At 45.3% G+C, this 18,635-nt stretch overlaps 1 protein-coding gene across 2 annotated transcripts in view; it reads right to left on the reverse strand.

The window, feature by feature from the left end:
- The window catches only part of COASY (Coenzyme A synthase), a 378,965-nt gene that overhangs the window by 273,858 nt on the left and 86,472 nt on the right, over nt 1–18,635 (reverse strand). For both annotated transcript variants that reach the window (XM_069634430.1, XM_069634431.1), the window contains exon 2: nt 1,463–2,140. In XM_069634430.1, the coding sequence (XP_069490531.1) occupies nt 1,463–2,120 (658 nt within the window). In that variant the 5' untranslated portion in view covers nt 2,121–2,140. The remainder of the gene's footprint in view (nt 1–1,462; nt 2,141–18,635) is intronic.

Here is an 18,635-nt window from a genome sequence, read left to right on the forward strand (position 1 = left end):
TAAGCATCTATAATAATCCATTACTTATATAGCGCTTTCACCAAAGCACTTTACTTAAAACACTCCTATCAAATTACTATTACCCGGCAACCAAAATTAATACTCATTTGTCAACCTCAGAAGGATAAAAAAAAGTTGAGCAGACCTTACTAAGACTCATGATCAGACATAGATCCTAGCATTGAGCACTTGGCCCGCTGAGCTATCTTAACAGGTATTTCTTCTTACTTGTAGATACCACAGCATTTGGTAATGCATTGCCTTTGGGGGTTATATTTCTTATTAACATTACCATTATCATTACAGTGCTTAAAGCATGGAGGTATAGGCCATGGCCCGATAGTAAACGTGATAATACTAGTGGTATATATTATTTTTTTACAAATGACTGGAGGGGGTAGCAGAGTGTTGTGGATAGGTATCCCAATATATTTTCATTTTTAAATGCACAATTGATTAAACAGCATATTATGTTGCAACTGAATAGCTCAGCAAGTTAAAAGCTCAGTTCTGATATGTACAAGCCTTCAATTTCCAAGTAAATTTTTCAACAGGGCTGAATCAGCCCTTCATCCTTGTGTGGTTGATATATAGTACGATTACATCTGGTAGTAATAACGTCGATTTTTACAGTACTTAGAATCAGGAGTCAGACATGAAGCGCTATACATAAAATATGATCTAATACTAACTATTGTAGCTAGATAAGTGAAAATCTAGATCACAGTCACATCAAAGTGAGTATTTCTGCACAAAATGCTAGGCTTCAGAAACCTAAAACAGTGAAGTTGACTCTAAATAGGAAGCTGTGGGTCAGGGCATCCAGTCTGCCTCGCCAATATAAACAACCACTACTTGTGAACTGTAACTTTGCGAATCCAGTACTTTAGAGACAGGCAACACACACATGAAATAAGGTATGTTTCTGGCAGGGGGTATTTTAAGGGAAATGTCATATTGCAGCTTACATTTGCAGCAAGGTGCACAGATTTCATCTGATTAGAGTGCACAAATTTCCCTAGCTACAGGTTGAAGATGACATTCACGTTGGAAGACTGCGACATGATCTTGATCAAGATTTTCAGTGTGTTCAGTCTCCAGATTTACTGAACAATTTTGGTGGTAAGTGCAATCAACCAACAGCAGAATGTTAGCTAAGCAGAGCTGCATCCAGAGGGTGCCGTCCACGCATAAACTCAAAAGGGAGATTTTCATGTCTCCAATCCATGGTGCCACTCGTGCTGTGGAAAACAATAGCAAGGGAGCCTCGCCAATTTTCTTTTACCCGTTAACACCAAACCCTGTGACAGCCTTGTCATTTCATAATGAATGCAGCGACATATGGTAAAAGTGATACATATGGTACAAGTGATGCAATGTTTTAAGGGGACAACCTTGAAGGAATAACAGTTGCTTCAGTCAGCAACTTTAACCACAGTCCTTGGCAGGGACACTTACTTACTTTTAAGAAGATCACGGTCAGACACACCTATAAGGAGACGACATTCGGCCAGAAGGCAACAGACGCTCAGAAGGATCTTGTGGGCATTGTGAAGTCTATCAAAGGTTCCACCCACTACCACATCACTGTAACTATCCAGCTCCCCACTGGAATCGTCAGTTTCCTCCATATCAGTGCACTCATCAGGCAAACCATACTCGGGGTACAACAGCACAGACATCAAGTTAGGTTTGCAGCTGTAACAGCTGGTGGCGTAACGCTCCAATTGTTGTTTCACTGGGTTGTACTGTCCCCCATCACTGGTTTGAAAGTCTGTTAGAACAACCTCTGGGGGATGAGACAGGTTCTGAACAGAGGAGAGAGGGTGCTGGTTTACATTCTGGTTTCGGATATTGGTAAGGAGGACCCGCACGTCTAGGTGGCTGTGGATGTCTGCATCAGAATAGACCTTCCGGATGAGGCTGCAAACTTCATGCGTGGCATTGATGTAAGCAGACCTGGGTTGGGCACCGCTTGTGAAGCAGAGTCCTGGCTGCAGGTGGACGTACAGAGTGTCCTCCACAATCCTAGAGGCAGAGGACAGAATTGGTGCAATCCGCTGTGACAAGGCGGAGAGCGGAGACGTCAACACCAAAACTCCAGAACGGAAAGCTGACATCCTCAATGGCGGTCTTGCAACTGGGGAGAGAAAATCAAAAGGTTACACATGATAATAGACACAAAGGATACAAGTACAATGAAGGACTGCAGACGGACTAATTAGTCAAAATACAACCTCAATTCAAGTGACCAATGCTTGATATCTTGCCTTAAAGCTGGGTATTTACCTTAGTGACAAGGTAGAACTCTTGGGGAGAGAGCAGTCTAATTACAATTCTGCAGTAACAAGATCGCAACCTACGCCTGCCAAGGGAACCCTGGCGTCACCAACAGGAATCATCTCAAACTTCCTTTTTCCAGATACATAGAGAGTGGAAAAAGATACGCTCTGCAGTTCAATGTAACCTACTTTGTATGGGAAGACAACTCTACCTGCATTTAATCCCAAGACTACTAACATGTTTGAACCAACACAAATTAGTACTTTAGCCCACAATTGGAGGAGTGCTCTTTTTAATTGGAAGAGTGCTCTTTTTAAGGAGCAAGGCTTGGAAGTGCAAACGCATTTGTATGGTCTTCTTCAGACCCAAACATACATGAATGAATGCTTTTATTGGCTATGCTTACTCTACATCGATACTGCTTGCTTTCTTTAACATTACAACCCTTAATATTCTGGGTTTCATTTTTTATAAAACATGGTAGTTGCATGAAGAGGACTACCAACATCAGCACTTACGTGCTGTTGGCTCCCATCCAAACAATTGTCCACATTTGCAATACAGAGTGGAAACCCAAAGCATACAAACAGGCGAAATTGCATGTTATGCCTTGCATATCCAATTCGCCCTGCCCCCACTCTGGGGAATACAAAATGTCCTACCTTCTTATTTGCTGAATATGCACCCTTATCAGTTTTCTTGAATATACCTGTAACGTAGAATTAATCTCCAAATCAAATAAAATGTTAGAACCTTCCCCCAAGAAAACGAATTTTATGTAAAATGCATGCTGGGTTTTTAGCCTCCGATAGCAATCCTAGTAGCCGTAGTTTTGACAGATCCTTCATAGCTATACTATGCATTTCAGTGGTATTATTATGATTTTGTATTGTACATATTGAATGTGTATCAAAAACATATCCTTGCCAGACACTTTTAAGCAAGCTATCAACCCAGTGTTATGATTTAATAGACAAGGTTGTAAGTGGCCACTACTTCTATTCTGTTGTTTTTTCATCACAGAAATACCCCTTTCATGATCTCAGAATCTTTATATCCAAAAAGTCGTCATCACATTCTAGTTGGTCTAGTGCAGGAACATCTAAAGAGAGTTTGGGGCTTGGGGCAGAGTCAAAACAGAGAATGAGGATCACTGGTCACATCCACCACCTGTGTGGTAATCACAACCCGTTAGCTCGATATGATGCCCTAGCAGCAATCAAACTAAGGGTGGGACATCCTAGAGCCCCCCCCCCCCCCCGCCCTCCTTCGTTCAAGCTGGAATCAGACGAATAAAAACATGTGTACTTTAATGGCAACATAAGCAGTCCATGATGAGGGTACTTACGTTCTACCATAGATACAGGACACATTGCAGCAATAGCAGCCAGGACGAAGGTACAAAGATTGAAGTGTAGATTAGGGGACACATGTCGGTAGCTGCATGAAAAGGCTACACATACAATAGCATAGACACACAACTCTGAATCGCAACCTCAAAAAATAAACATATGCTCAAGCATGGATAAGAGACTGATTCGAAGCATTGAGGAAGAACACTTAACATAGCACAGGTACAGCCAGGGCAGTTTCGAGTCCATTTGGTACCCAGTGCGAAACACTAGAATGCACCCCCATATCCCCCGCCCCACACGCTACTCCCAAACTACACTGTTCAGTAACTCCTACCCAAGGTCAATAAATGACTGCTAAACAAATTAAATCGGTTTATTAGATCATGATTCAAGAACTTTGCAGTAACTCCCTGGACAAAGCAGAGTACACAAACAGTATATACTACTTTTAAAGATGTGTCAATTTTGTGTCTATGTTAAGGGCACTCTCCTTGAATTTGCTGATGCGAAAGCATTTATTGCTGCTGCATAATCAATTATTTCAATAAATTCACTCTCAATTGAAAGTATTGCAAGGGCTGATGGCCTTTCTTCAGCCATTGTGGAGCACAAGTATGTCTTTATCAGTTTCAATTTACTAAAGCTCCTCTCACCACTTGCCACTGTAATTGGAATTGTTAGTAAGAGCCTCATGTCAACCCACACATATGGAAACAACCAATGTACTTTTGCATGATGAATGTGTTGCAAAACATCAAGGGGCATAATATAACTCTTCTGAAGCGATGGCTGGATATGTCACGGTTACTTCCTCACACCCTTTCTGTTAATTCCCTTCTGTCAGCCCGGTTCGAGCTAGTAAGAATGTAGCCCTCAGGATATCTGACGTCACAGGTAGTGCTCAGATTTCCCCTTATGTGTGTGTAGGTGTGAGGAGTTGTATCGTGTTTGCGCAAAGAAGTGCTGCATCCTATGTGTGCGAGTGCTGAAGGAGTGTTTAATAGGTATGCAGGATGCCGACTTGAACCCCCGAGTGGATGCTGTCCAATGTGTCATGGGAGTAGGTAGGTAATTGCAACATGCATGAGAAGGTGTGCCCTGTGTGTTCCCTTCCACGTAGCCTACCTATCCTGAAATTGTGCATGTAACCTGGAAGAGAATAAAGCAACTTGGAACTAGTACCTGAGGCTTCTGACTGACCTGTGCATCCCCAGACCTCGACACTTCCATGTGCACGTTTAAATGTGCATGAGCAAGGCCCCATGGGAGCAAAGCGTCTGGTGACTTTGCACCATCGTCCTCCCCTTGTGGCGGCTCTGAATGCACCAGTGAGTCGAGAATCGCGATGGGTGATGAGAATCTGGGACTTACCCATGCGCAGCCTTGCCTCTCTGCATTCTCCCTCTGCCTCGCCCCCCCTATGTGCTCTTTCTCCTCTGATGTGTGCTGTCTACCCTGTATATGCAGTTTCTTCCTATGCTCTGTCTTTGCATTTTCTTTCCTTTCTGTGACCTCACTACCCAGTGTGTGCCGCTTAACTGGTGCGGTAGCGCTCCAAAATCCAGTTTGTAGCTTTCTTTCTTTTCTGCTTCCCTGGTCGAGTAACCACAAGCTGTAGGGGCCGGCAGCTGTGAGCTCTCCGCCGCACCCTGCGACTTACTTCCTATGCATGCGCTCTCCCTCCCAAGTGATTTTGTCCCTTTGTGTGTTTCATCTACACACTCTCGATCACTTGAAGTACTATACGTTTATTCAAGTATCCATTGTTCATCTATTAGGACACATATGCACCTTTTGCTCCATCTATATTAAACACTGTCCGGTGCCCTTTTTTTTTCACACTCTCACACTCTGGCAGTGAAGGGGCGAAGAATGGCCTTGGAAATAAGGGAGGGGACTGGGGAAGGGTGGGGCGAATGGAGACGGTAGGGGACGGAGCCCTCCATTAAAGACTAAAGGCACTGGCAGGGCAAGCAAGTGCACTGGCGATTCAAATGTACAATTTGCATCACATTTGATCAAAAAACCTCCCCCTTGGGTACTATTCAAAGAGCGTCACAAAAGGAATGAATTCCCATTTGCAACTGTGCAGGCTCGGAGTGGCTTATCCCAGCACACAACTGGGCTGCATGTACATGAGCGCCGAGGATTGCTATTTGTATTTTGTATTTTATTTATTTATAGAGCGCTCCCGGCTATGCGGCAGCTGGGCGCGTATCTTACAGCTATTACAGCTCTTAATGCAGTACAGTTATGCAGGATTATTCAGTTACACATTACAATAGGTTACGACAATAGTAGGCAGTACATAATATTGAGTGCAGACAAATACTGAAGGGTTGACCGCAGCCACGGCCATGCTAGTGAAAGCCATGAGGAGTCTGGCGGTCTAGTTCAAGTAACCAGAGTGTGGATTTTCTTTTGAAGATATGGAAAGAGGGCTCAGATCGAATAGGCGTCGGAAGCGTATTCCAGAGCTTAGCCGCCTGGACAGGAAAGCTGGAACCCCCAGAGTTCTGCAGTTTGAATCTAGGAATGGCCATATTGTGGCTTAGGCTGATCTTAGGGGCCTTGAAGAGGTGTGTGGCAGGATTCTATTGGAGAGGTACACTGGGGCGAGGTTGGCTCTAGCTTTATGAGTTAAGGCTAGTGTTTTGAGGGCGATTCTGTGTTTGACAGATAACCAGTTTATGTTGCGTCTAGTGTCGGATATGTGCGACTTCTTACGGATGTTATGGGCCGCTCTGATAGCATTGTTCTGTGTCACCTGTAGTTTGTTCATGTTTGTAAAGCTAGTCCCTAGAAAGAGCAAGTTACAATAATTGATTTTGGACATAACTAACGTTCTGGCCAAGGTGATGCAGTTGGGCGTCGTAAGGAAGGGCCTGCAGGCAGTGATTAGCTTGCATGTGTAGGCAGATGCTGCAACCACCGCATTGGTTTGTCTGTTGAAGGATAAGGTGTCGTCTAGGTAAATACCGAGAGTTTTAGTGTTATTAGAGGCCGTAATGGTGTTGCCGTCAATAATGAAGGATTTCAATGATGGGTCTAGTTTGTTCAGTCTAGAGCGGGAGCCAAGTATTAGTATCTCAGTTTTCTCATCATTTAGACAGAGTCCATGGTGTGCCATCCAGGCTTGGATTACTGAGTAGATACTGTTAAGGACTTTGGAGTCTTCAGAGTGGTTTCCAGAGATTGAGATCAGTATCGGAGTGTCGTCGGCATAGTTAGTATACGAGGCACCCATGTGGTCAAGAATATCGAATAGAGGCTTAGTGAAAACATTATTGAGCGTAGGGGAGACGCATGATCCTTGAGGGACCCCCACAAAGTACAGGAGATGGTTCAGCAGAGGCTGAAGATGAGAAGACTCATGGTTCTGTTAGCAAGGAAAGACGTAATCCAAGAAGTTGCAGAGTCAGAGAAATGTGCGGCTGATTTTAGGTGTTGGCACCCTATTTGATTGTTAACAAGATCAAAGGCGGCCGATAGGTCGAGTAGTAGTAGGAGTGCTAATTTGCCCTTGTCTTTCATATCATGTATTTGGGTTACTAAGTCAATCAAGGCTGTTTCCGTACCATGTCTAGGGCGGAAACCAGATTGCCTAAGGCCCAGGATATTATTAGTTTCTAGATATGCTTGAATTTGTAAGTAAGCAGTGCGGTCCAGTATTGTTAGCAGAAAAGGCACCGTCGTAATAGGTCTGTAGTTCGAGGGGTTACTAGGGTCAAGTGAAGTTTTTTTGAGGAGTGGAATGACCCAGGCATCTTAAGTTGTCGGGTACTGTGCCTGTTTTGAAAGAAACATTGATAAGGCTAGTGATGAAAGGGGCGAGGTCATGCGCCGCGGCTTTAATGATTGGAGCGGGGCAGGAGTCATTGGAGCGGGGCAGGAGTCACCTTGAACGGTTTTAGTTTCCTGATGATGTTTACAACTTTCCAGGTGTCTAGGGGTGAGAAGCTAAATGGTTTAATGGATGGTTCAGGACTGGTGTTGTTAGTACTGAGTATCTTATGATCAGGGTCAGTCAGCAAGAGTTGTTTTTGTTAGTTTTAATTTGGAGCATTGATATTTTATCTAGTAGAGCCATCTGGATGTTAGTACACCACGCGGCATCTGTGCAACAATTGTCAATAGGGGCGATGGGAGTTTCAAGTTCTTTAAGAATCTTGAAAGATTCTTTTGTTTTTGATTCAGCTAGCGTAATGCGTTCGTTGTAGTTGTGTTTTGTGGCTTGAATGATAGCTTCTTTGTAGTTAGAGGATGCAATGGTCAATATGGTTTTGTTGTTAAGTGAGTGGCAGTTTTTCCAACGTGCTTCTGCATTTCTTTTAGTTTTGCAAAGTTCTCTCAAATGAGGTGTGTACCAGGAATTGAGGAGGGCGCGTGGTTTGGATTTGCGCTTTTTTAGTGGGGCAATTATGTTTAATGCTTTCAGGATGGCCTGATTGTAAGCGTCCACTAAAACTGTGGGGTCTGCCAAGTGTAGTGTATTGTTGAGAATGGGAAGAATGAGAGGGAGAAGTTTGTCTGTAGTGATGTTTTTCTTATTACAAGTGAGGGTCGCTGGTGCCGTGTTGACACTAGGACAATGTGGAGTAGCGTTAATGCCAAAGGTTATTTTGTGATGATCCGACCAGATACAGGGTGTGATGGTCGTCAAATCAATATTGCAATTAAGGTCTGCAAGCCAAATTAAGGTTCTACCTTTGATATGGGTCAGTTCATGTACGTGGTGGATATAACCTAGGTCCGACAGCGTGCTGGCTAAGTCAGTGGCGTTGGGGTCTGCTAGGTCCTTAAAGCCTAGTATTATACTTTGCAAGTTAGGTTTGGCATTGTTAGTAAGAAGTGACAAAATGTCCTCAGAGAAGGTTAAAATAGGACCAGGTGGTCGGTAAATAAGATGTAATGTGACCTTCTGGTTGGAGGATAGCAGCAATTTGAGAGATAGTGATTCAGCAGATGGGATCTGGGGGTTAGGAATGGCTCTAATGTCAAGTGAGTTCTTGAAAATAATGGCAATTCCACCCCCTTTAGCTTGGGCAGTATTTCTGTCACATCTGATTATGGAGTAGTTGGCTGGGATGGCTAGAGCCAGTCAAGGGCCAGAAGCTGCATGTAACCAAGTTTCAGTGACAGCTAAGAAGTCAAGGTTTTCAGTAGTTATAAAGTCAGCGATGTCCAATGCATTGATAAGGGCTGCCTTGATCAATGTGTTCTTTGGGATTATTTTGTGAGTGAGAGTATGACTAGTGTTGAAAATTAATCTTTGGGGCAGTTGCTTTCAGGGCCTTGGGTATCAGATTTTTTATGATCTTGGATACCTGTTGCTGTGAGGCTTAGTCGAGATCTTAATCTGAAATTTCTTAAGAGAATAGGTTGTTCGTTAGGTGGAAGTTTGGTTGAGGGGTTGTTCTTAGTAATAGTCGTGAGGTGAGCAGGAGCTTTGCCGAGTGTCCTTGTGCGAGAATAAGTAGTTAATGAGTGGGTTCTGGCTCTCAATTTAAGATTTCTCAAGGCTGTGGGGCGTGGTTGGTTGGGTGTTGGTTTAGAGGCGAAGTGTTGTAGCCATAAAGCAGGGTCGTTTAGGTACGGATTAGGATGTGACAGTGAGTCCATAAACCTATACTGATGAACGGTGACAGGACTGTGGAATAGGCCAAGTGCACCATGAGGATAGTACTGGATGGGAGAGAGTGGTGTTGAATAAGTGGAGAGACGTTGGCAATAGGGAGAGGTCTGGGCTGGTTGCTACAGTGCAGTATGAAGAAGAGCGTGGTCAGGATCGTATACATAGTGGAATAGAGTCCGTATACTTGAATGTCACTATAATAACACAGTGCGAAACCCCCAGGTAGTGATATAGAGCGAGCTTCCCATGAAGGCACAATTTACAATGACTATTGACAGTGTATACGGGTATAAAATTGAGAATCCCCCAGTAAGAAGGTATACAAATATCAAAAAATCACAATGAGATATCCCCAAGCAGTAATACTATGGTCCCAGCAAAAACACAACACAAATAAGCGTGGCTGTTGATAGGTGTTACGCATTATGATTCCGCTTGAAACGACATGTGTAATCGTCTGCAATGATATCAATGGCTATGGATCCTTTGTGAGGAGCTAATCATGTGATATGGCTAAGTCAAAGTAGGACAGGTTAGAGCAAGTTAGCAACCAATGAGGACCTATCCATAATCAACACAGTAGGTACAGTGCAAATAGTCATGCTCATGCACGGATTACATTAGGTGGCAGAATTGATAAAGCGCCATAACTGGAGGTTGCAAGAGAGGTGAAACAAATCAGTTAGCAGGGTGCGCTAATGATAGGGTCAAAGTGTTGTGGAGACAGACCCACGAGTGCCCCAAGCAAAGGTCGTGGGAAGGCAAATGTTCCGATGCACTCACGTGTGATACTGACAAGACTGGCAGGTAGTTTGAAGGGTACCAGCGTACAGTTAAGTATGGTGAAGGTAAGAATGCAAAAATGTCGGGCGATGTGAATTATCTCCAATAGAGAGGAGATTTACCAGACAGTAGGCATCAAGGGAGAATAGGGCGCAGGTGCACAATGTTAGGAGAAAGGTTCTGGCCACAGCCACTGGACAGGCACATGACAGGATTCATCCTGGTTCGTGGTCCTCGGGAAGTGGGATGGCTCAGGCCTAACGGCTCCAACAGGGTTAACATATGGCGCTGGCCATCCAATCCGGATGCAGCGGTCGACGGCGTCGTCACGTGGGTGTACCTGGCGAGGTGTAGGCAGCTCACTTCGGTGGAGCGGCCATCTTGGCGTGGTTTTTACCACATGGATGCCAATGGCGGCACCAGGAGTGCAACAGAATGAAGTTCCGGCGGCCTGCAAAAGTGCGGGAGCGAATCAAAGCTCCGTTGTATTTCAAATGCAGATAAGCGGCAACCAATTTCATGGGTGCAGCAGAAAAGGAAAGGGTTGCACAGCGCTTTTCCTAAAACAGCAGCATGGACTGCATATGTTTCTGGTGGCTTCATGCTATCACAGCATACACCACATGTGATCTTGCTCTAACATCTGCTATCCTAGCACACACCTGGAGGTGTAAACTGAGAACGACCCTATCTGAGAACATGGGCATGGGTGCTTCTGTCCCATCAGTTACCTGTGCTGTGAACATAAAGCGAGGGTGTTCCTATTCCAGCACATATTAATGCTATGTGAGGTGCGAGTTCTCCTATCACAGCACACATGTGGGTTGTGAGAAAATTGTCCGAGTGCTCATATCTCAGCGCACACCTGGGCAAAGGGGGGGTGAGAAGATTGCTTCTGTTCCCGTTACTACTTCGGTAATGTGAGCAATCCCACCAGAGCACAGGACTTGGCTCTGGGCTTAGGTGTGATAGGTCATATACGAACACATACCTAGGAATGAGCACCAGCTGAACGCTATGTGCACAGTTTAAAGGAACATTTTCTACAATATCAACAGAAGCATTGGGCTGTACCTACCTTCTTTCTGAGAAGTACTACACACAAGCGAGTCAGGGAGGCAATGCAGTCTTCTTTCTTTGCGCACGGGTCCAGGAAGCCAGGAACGCTCAAAGGCAGCCGTCTTTATTCCACTGTGGTGTTTTGTTCCTGCGTGATTGCAAAGGCGGCCGGCCACCAGGAAAGGCGCCCTTTTGTGCCCCCACCGCAAGTGGCGTGAAAGTTCCGAGAGCCTCTGACTTCTGCAACGTCAAGTAGTACGTGCGTCGCAAGTACTACGTGACTGCCAGAAGAGGGAGCGGCAGCATATGCTGACACTACTGTGCTGCTACTCTCCATACGGCAATTCTTCCCCACACCCAGGGAAATTTCGCCCTCCAGGGACCGGAGCAATTTCGCCCTGGGCAGCTGCCCGCTTCACCCAGGTCAAGAAACAGGCCTGGGTACAGCATATGGATTAGAACTGCATTTACCACTGGCCATTGGCCAATGAAATGTGACTCTTGGTGAATGAGAAATGGTGCGATGTGCCTATGCATAGGATTGACCTGGCGAGTGGCAGATGGCTGGCTAGTAGCTTACAATTTGAATGTTTGCCCATTGGATTAGAAGTTACCAGGAAGGTGCATGCACACATCCCCCAACACAGACGGAGATTAGAAGAGGATCAATGGTTCAAGTCCTGCTGCCATGAGTGCTCCTAAAAAAATAAAACAAAGTTGACTTTGTGGTGCGCAGTAAACGAATGGTCAAGATTATTACAAATAAATATAGATTAAAGCAAAATAACCCAAGGAGGGGGGCATTAACGGTTTGGTAATGCCCCTGGGACGATAGTTACAAGCCCGAGCAATGAAAGGGCTTTAACGTATCCCTGGGGGCATTAGCCGACTGGTAAAGCCCCCCTCCGAGGATTCTATTAGTACCCCCGGCATGTTGTACTAATAGTATTTATTCTCGAGTTGAGAAACGGTGTGTAAACCGTTTCTCAAATCAAAAAAAAAAAAGAAACACAAAAAGAAAGGCTGCCATGGATCGGTACCGGGAAATTGTGTTCAGATCTGGGATTCCTTCCGCACGTGTGTCCTGCAGTAGCTGCCTTAACTGACCTGAGCTGGTTACTGGTGAGCATCGGTAAGGCACGAAAGGCACCATACTTAGGGTTCCCGGGGGGAGAAAAGATACAGAGCACCATTTATATCCTTGTTGTGCTCCGTTCTTGCCTTTCCCTTTCTCTGGCTGTTCAGCGCGAGAAGCTCGGGTCAGCTAGAGAGGTGGTGTGCGGTCTCCCATAGGGATATATTTGTCCCTGAAGAGGGGCTGCATACACGCATAGCCGTCCCCCACCCCGCCTGCGCACTGTTCAATTACAACGTGTGCAAGGAATAGTTTATTGCATGGCCACAAGTAAAAAAGGGAGTGTCCACAATTTACGGTCACTGACTCAGGAGCAGTTTTTGAATACCCGTGTGCAGTGATAAAGTTTCCACAAGTCAGACTAAAATGGAAATTGGACAGGCATACTCTGCTATCTCTCTTTCTTCGCCTATAAGAGATCGGGTACTGGAGGTCGTCACTCTCAGTACCCCGAGAAGACGAAGATTGCAGAATATGCGATCTGAATCCAAATCGCCTACAGTTTCTGCAGCCCCAGGGAGTGTTTTGGGAACGGAGAATAATATTACCATGGGGAGTATGCTATCATTCCCGCTATCTCCCCTGCCCATGAGGGGTGTGAGACTCCTTCAGGAAATAACATGGAGCATCCAAAGTCATCTACTGGTGTCCCGCGAAGAGAATGGATTTTCTCCATCCCTCCCAGATCAATTAGTACTTGATCATTGAACCGGATCTTATGCGTATTGTATTATATTGTATATATGTATATTGTATTGTATTGTATTGTATGTATTATACGGATCTTATACGTATTGCTAAGGAGTTGCTGCTATGCACAAGCCCTTTCGATCTGGGCCTCCTAGTGGACTCACTAAGCAAACTGGTTGTGGATCCAAGTTCATTGAGTAAGAATATGGCCTCACAAACCAATGAATCCTCTAGTATAAGTGTGGGGATTCGGACAGGTAACCTGGATAAGGCCTGTCAAATTAATGTCCATCCAGGCGATGGAAGATGGCGGCCTCCCGCTCTGAAGAGGCTTGGAGTGGGGTCTTTCACTGTTTGGCAAAGACCCTGTTCCGAACCTCTTCATTAGCTAGTTGGCTTTTATGAAGAGTGTACCGTGAGAGCTAAAGCATCCTTAGGACTGGCAATTTTAAAATGTTCTAGGTACTACCACTTTGACTGGTTAGACAGTAATGTACCGGATCACACTGTTTGGTTAAGTGGTGAAGATGAGATTTGTGCCCAATCTACAATTCTGGCACAAGACCACATGGTTTCCCTGTTGTACATCTAAGTGCAATATTTGACTTGCAGAAACTTAAATATATTCTTTTTTTGCAGACCTGACTTGTAATGTACACAAATCACAAAATAAACCAACATAGCAATATGTAAAATAAAATCTTGTTAGAAGCAAATTCTGCTAATGGGGAATGATTGTAGTTTTATTTTCGTCACAAAACACATGGGGGCGGGGGGAAGTAAAAGAGCAGTAACCTCCACCTGATGCTCAACATATTTTCACACAATACAGACCAAAGTTATTCTTGAGATTGTATTTATAACTTCTATTAGTTAAGCGGCCTATAGCTCACCAAATTCTACCCGTAGGAAAGTCGATCCATCCCTATCCCAGGTGATATTCTATTCCTAGCTGGCACTGATGTGCCGCCTATCACCCGGAATAGGGATAGATAGTCTTTCTGACAGGGAGATTTATCGAAGTATAGGCCGTTTTATTTTCTTCACCATAAACGAAAATCTGCAAGTAGCAGCATGCCAATTGATGTTCTATTCTAGAACATTTTTATATAGCGCCAACATGCCCACAAGCCTCAGAGTGCTCAGATAACAGCAACACACAGAACGCAAAGTCCTAGGTGAGTCTAAAAGAGTGGTATGATAGGATTAGGTTCTTAAAACTCCTCCTCCATCAAACAGATTGTCTTCAGAGCTTTCTTAAACTGAGCAAATGACGGGAGCCATTTAAGTGACTGTGGAAGGTCATTCCAAACACTCGAGGCCCATACATTAAAACTTGAGCCACCAAATCTCTTTAATGTGAATCTTGGTTGCATCAACAAGTCCTTTTTGTTAGACCATAAGGTACGACTAGGCGGTAACCTCCCAATTTGTGTGCTGAGATAGCCTGGAGCATCACCTGCTACGCATTTATAGACTAGACATGATCCTTTAAAGTGAATCCTCAGGTGAACAGGGAGCCAGTGCAGCTCCATGCGCGCGAAGGTGACATGATCTCTACGCTTCAGGCCACATACGGCTCTAACTGCATCATTGTGAATGGTCTGCAGCCTTTTTAGTATTACCTGCGAGGCGCCGACCATTGCAGTAATCCAGCCTAGTGTTTATTGTACCTGTCGCAATCAGGGCCCTGTTTTCCTCTGATGGATACGGACATATCTGCCAAAGCAGCTACGCCATGTAAGCACAGCTGGAGCCAGGGGTGGACTGGGAACCAAAAGAGGCCCTGGAAATAATGTTCAAAGTGGCCCATATTCCACATTTTCAGCAATCCCAAACCTTTTCCTTTGGGAAAATTGGAAATAAAATAGGTAACCACAAAAAGAGGCCTAGGATGGGAAATCTCCAGAGCTCCCTACAGGCAAGTCCAGCTCTGCTCTTACCAGTGCTCTCTCACCTTTGCCGCTACTAAATTGCAATAACCCCTGCTCACACATGCCTACCCCCACTTTGCAGTTGCCCCACCACAATGCTCTTATGCTCGTAGACCTGCTCTCTTATGTGCTTGAACTCTCACTCTCACCCAGGCAGCACACACCCCTTACCACTCACTTCCAACAATGCGCTCTTAGTCATTCTCTCGCTCTCATTCAGCCTTGCAAACTCGCTTTCACTCCAATTGTGCCACACTCTAACCTACACAACTGTAGGAGTGTTCCCCCTCATGTCTATCCCACTCACACGTGTTCTGTCACTCTCACGCTTACTCCATCCTCTCAGCTGTGCATTGTCACCTTCGCTGCTGCTTCTTCAATTTCACCACTGTTCTGTAGCTAGAGCTACACACTCAAAATCAAGGACCACAACAAGACTTTTCACTTTTTTAGTTGGGACTATCTATGAGCAAAAACTATTGCATTGGAGTACAAATCTGGAGGAAAGACATAAGAGGAGGGACACATCGTCTGTAGGTGTATTTTGGTTAGGTGTCCCACCATTATCTGTCCATGCTAATCCCTATGGCTGTTCCCACCCATTCCTGCCTCTACCTGCCCAAAACACCTCCTCATTGGAACTCTTTGAGCTCACTTTAATCAAGCTTTAGCATCAGGCTTGGCATTCAAAGTGGAGGCCAGTGTTTGTTCAAAGCAGTCTTCTGAGAGTTCATGACTTCAATTGGACTTGTAAACACGTTATTAGTGTAATACAAATGTCTTATCAGGGCTGCCTTCAACCATTTGATTCATAAGCACTCAGCGTGTCGTTCACTGAAGTCCTGTTTAAAACGAGCATTGACAAAGGCAAAATGTGAGACTTGTTCAAAAGTTTTAAGCTGTTGCCAGGCACTGCCATTAGATGCCCAGGTACTTGCACCATTTTGCACCTTCTACCAACAAGGAGTAGTTCATACCACTGTGGCTGTGCCTGGCAAGTGCCTTTTCGATGCCTGCACAAAAGCCCAAACGGTGGCTTGTTATTCAAGTTTCGACTACATTAGCACATTGCTGACAAAGAGCAATTAATAACTTTTCAGAGGCCATTCAGTGTTTCAGCTCCACAATGGCTTCCTGACCTGTGATAATCTACAACTTTTAACCCCCTCACTACATTCCTTTATATGTACATTATAATCAAAGCACCCCTCCAATGGCTCCGAGTGTTTTCCCAGCTGCAGGCCATGGTGCCCCCAAACATGTTGTAATGGCCCCCACGAGCCCCGACACATCTGCAGTCAGCCCTGCTCAAAATCTCCACTAATTTCCTCCACAACCTCCCTTGCCTCTACTCACCTAACTGTAGTCCCTTATTGTCTCACCATCAGCCCTGTTCTGTTTCCATCAGGAAAGAATAACGGTTCTCTCCTTCCATCTGACACGCTCCGCTGTGCACTCTCACCACCACCCAGGCATGGCTGAAGATGTGGGGGGGCCCATTTTAACATGAGGGTTGGGGTCCCCTGCTGAGAGTGAAAACAGGTTGAGGCACCCGTGGGTTGCATTAATTAAAATGGCAACAACGATAAGGTAAATAGCTGCCGACTGACACAAGACTGCAAACCAGCAGAGAGCGTAAACACTAAAGGCCCACTGAAGAGCTCTAAACCGTTCTTTGCCAGCAAGGCGATAATGTGGAGGAACCAGTGTTAGAAGGCAATGAGGTGATAACACTTCTATATATCCCATGGGAAGAGAAAATGCAACTTGTATTGCGAGCACTGCAAAGCACAGATTTTAAGCCCCAGAACGAACATAGAGAAATAACTATTTTGCTGTGTTACAAGACTGCTGACAGGCAACATGCGGGCAGTTGCTGGGGGCCCCCTGAGACTCGAGGCCCCTTTCATTTGAAAAGATTGAAAGGCCCCGACGCCCTCCCTGCCACCACCCCTATTTGCTGTGCCTCCCTTCTTTTCCCCTCGATCGCACTAACCTTTCCTCACCCCCCCCACCGATTTAAAGCACTATCCTGCCCCTCCCCTCCTCGCCTCCCCCAGCAAGCCCTATGCATGAGCGAAGATCTGTTCAAGAACGCACGTTGTACAAATAAATGCGCTGATGGAACCAACCAGTGGACCCACGCCCCTGATTCCCCCCAAATAACCAACATGTAGAACAAACCTCACGTGAGGGGGCAGGGTTGAGTCTGCGTTGTGTCTAAAGTGTCAGAAAGGGAAACGTGGGGCAGTTTAGAGGCATTACCAGTAAATACAAAGAGGGATGTGCATTTAAAACAAATGCACATAACAGGTAATGGCATGACAGGGGTGCAGCGCAGGAAGAAAGCATCGGATCAGTCAGGCATATTACATTATAGGGCTTGATGCAAGGGCGCATGGCAGCAGGCATCACGAAGTAGGTGGCCACCAATGCTCCAAGGTTTCCAGAGAGAGGTACCTACAAAGCCCCAAAGGCCCCATCTTGCCGCTGTGAATGGAGGGGGAGAGCAATTCTTGCATCCTCACCACCTGACCTAGGCCAGCGCCTCACAATGAAATTAAATATTAGTGGAAAGGACATATTGCACTAGAAATACATCATCGTCCATAACAAGAGAGCAGTCACAAAAAAGAAATACAACTACGGCAGAAACACAACCAACAACTGTTAGGGAAAGTAATGGGTCACCTTATGAGCCTCTTTGGCTAGCTGATGCTAATCTACATGGGTCCCTATTCAGGACAAGGCTGCTCAGTGACAGACACTCAGGTGTCACTTATAGGTGTAAGGTGCCCCTCCCCTTACCTAGATATCCCGGCTCCGTAGTCCTGCCCATATGACAAATACAGAAAACACGCACCATCTAGTACCAAACAAAAAGTCTTGCTAAACACGACTCCTGTCCTGTGCAAAGAACCAGAAGAAAAAAAAAAGAAAGAATGACAATCGCCCAATCCTTACCTATTCAGACCTGCGGCCCTCAGCCAGCCCCACACAGACTAGAGCTAGAGCCGCAGACTCGAAACAAGTCGTGCAGTGCAACGTGCTGTGCTGAAAGGATCATGCAGCTGTCGCTAGAGCGTTGCAAGGCTAGGCGCGTGCGGTTAACCAATTATGCCAGGTGCCTCCAACAATGCCCAGGCGCACATCCCCAAATCCATGGGCAGAAAGAATCATGGAAACAAACTACACCCAGGATGGCTGGCCCGGGTGTGATGTTCCCCCTCCCCCACCATGCCTGACTAGCAGTGGCTACTCAGCTCCAAACAAACTGCTCGGGAGAGATTAGGACTCTCAGTCACTGAAGCTGCAAAATTTAAAGTAAAAAGCACAACAACAAAAAATTATTTGCTATTGCAATCATGATTATCAAAATGAACTGGACCAATTCAAGCCAACAAAATGTGATATTCATATCGAAGTATCTCTCTGCCAAAAAAAGAGGCCCTATGCTCAAAGGCATACTGGGGAAACTCCCGGTATCCCAGTGGGTCAGTCCACAGCGCTCAGGTGAGACACGCGTTTGTTAAAATGTAGGTTACGATCAATAACGCCCAGAGTTCTCACATGGTCAGAAACCTGAATTCCGGTAGCCCCGATTATAAAAGCCTCATATTTGGCATCCAATTTTTTCAGCTTCACAGTGGTCCCTAGGATCAGAATTCCAGTTTTTTATCATTTAAAGCAAGAACATTTCTCCACCATCCATGCTTTCACGGCATCATAAACCTTGCGCACTTTTAGTAAGTCTGAGTGTC

Source organism: Ambystoma mexicanum, chromosome 13, assembly GCF_040938575.1.
Source record: "Ambystoma mexicanum isolate Mex_15411 chromosome 13, UKY_AmexF1_1, whole genome shotgun sequence".
Classification (NCBI taxonomy): Eukaryota; Metazoa; Chordata; class Amphibia; order Caudata; family Ambystomatidae; genus Ambystoma; species Ambystoma mexicanum.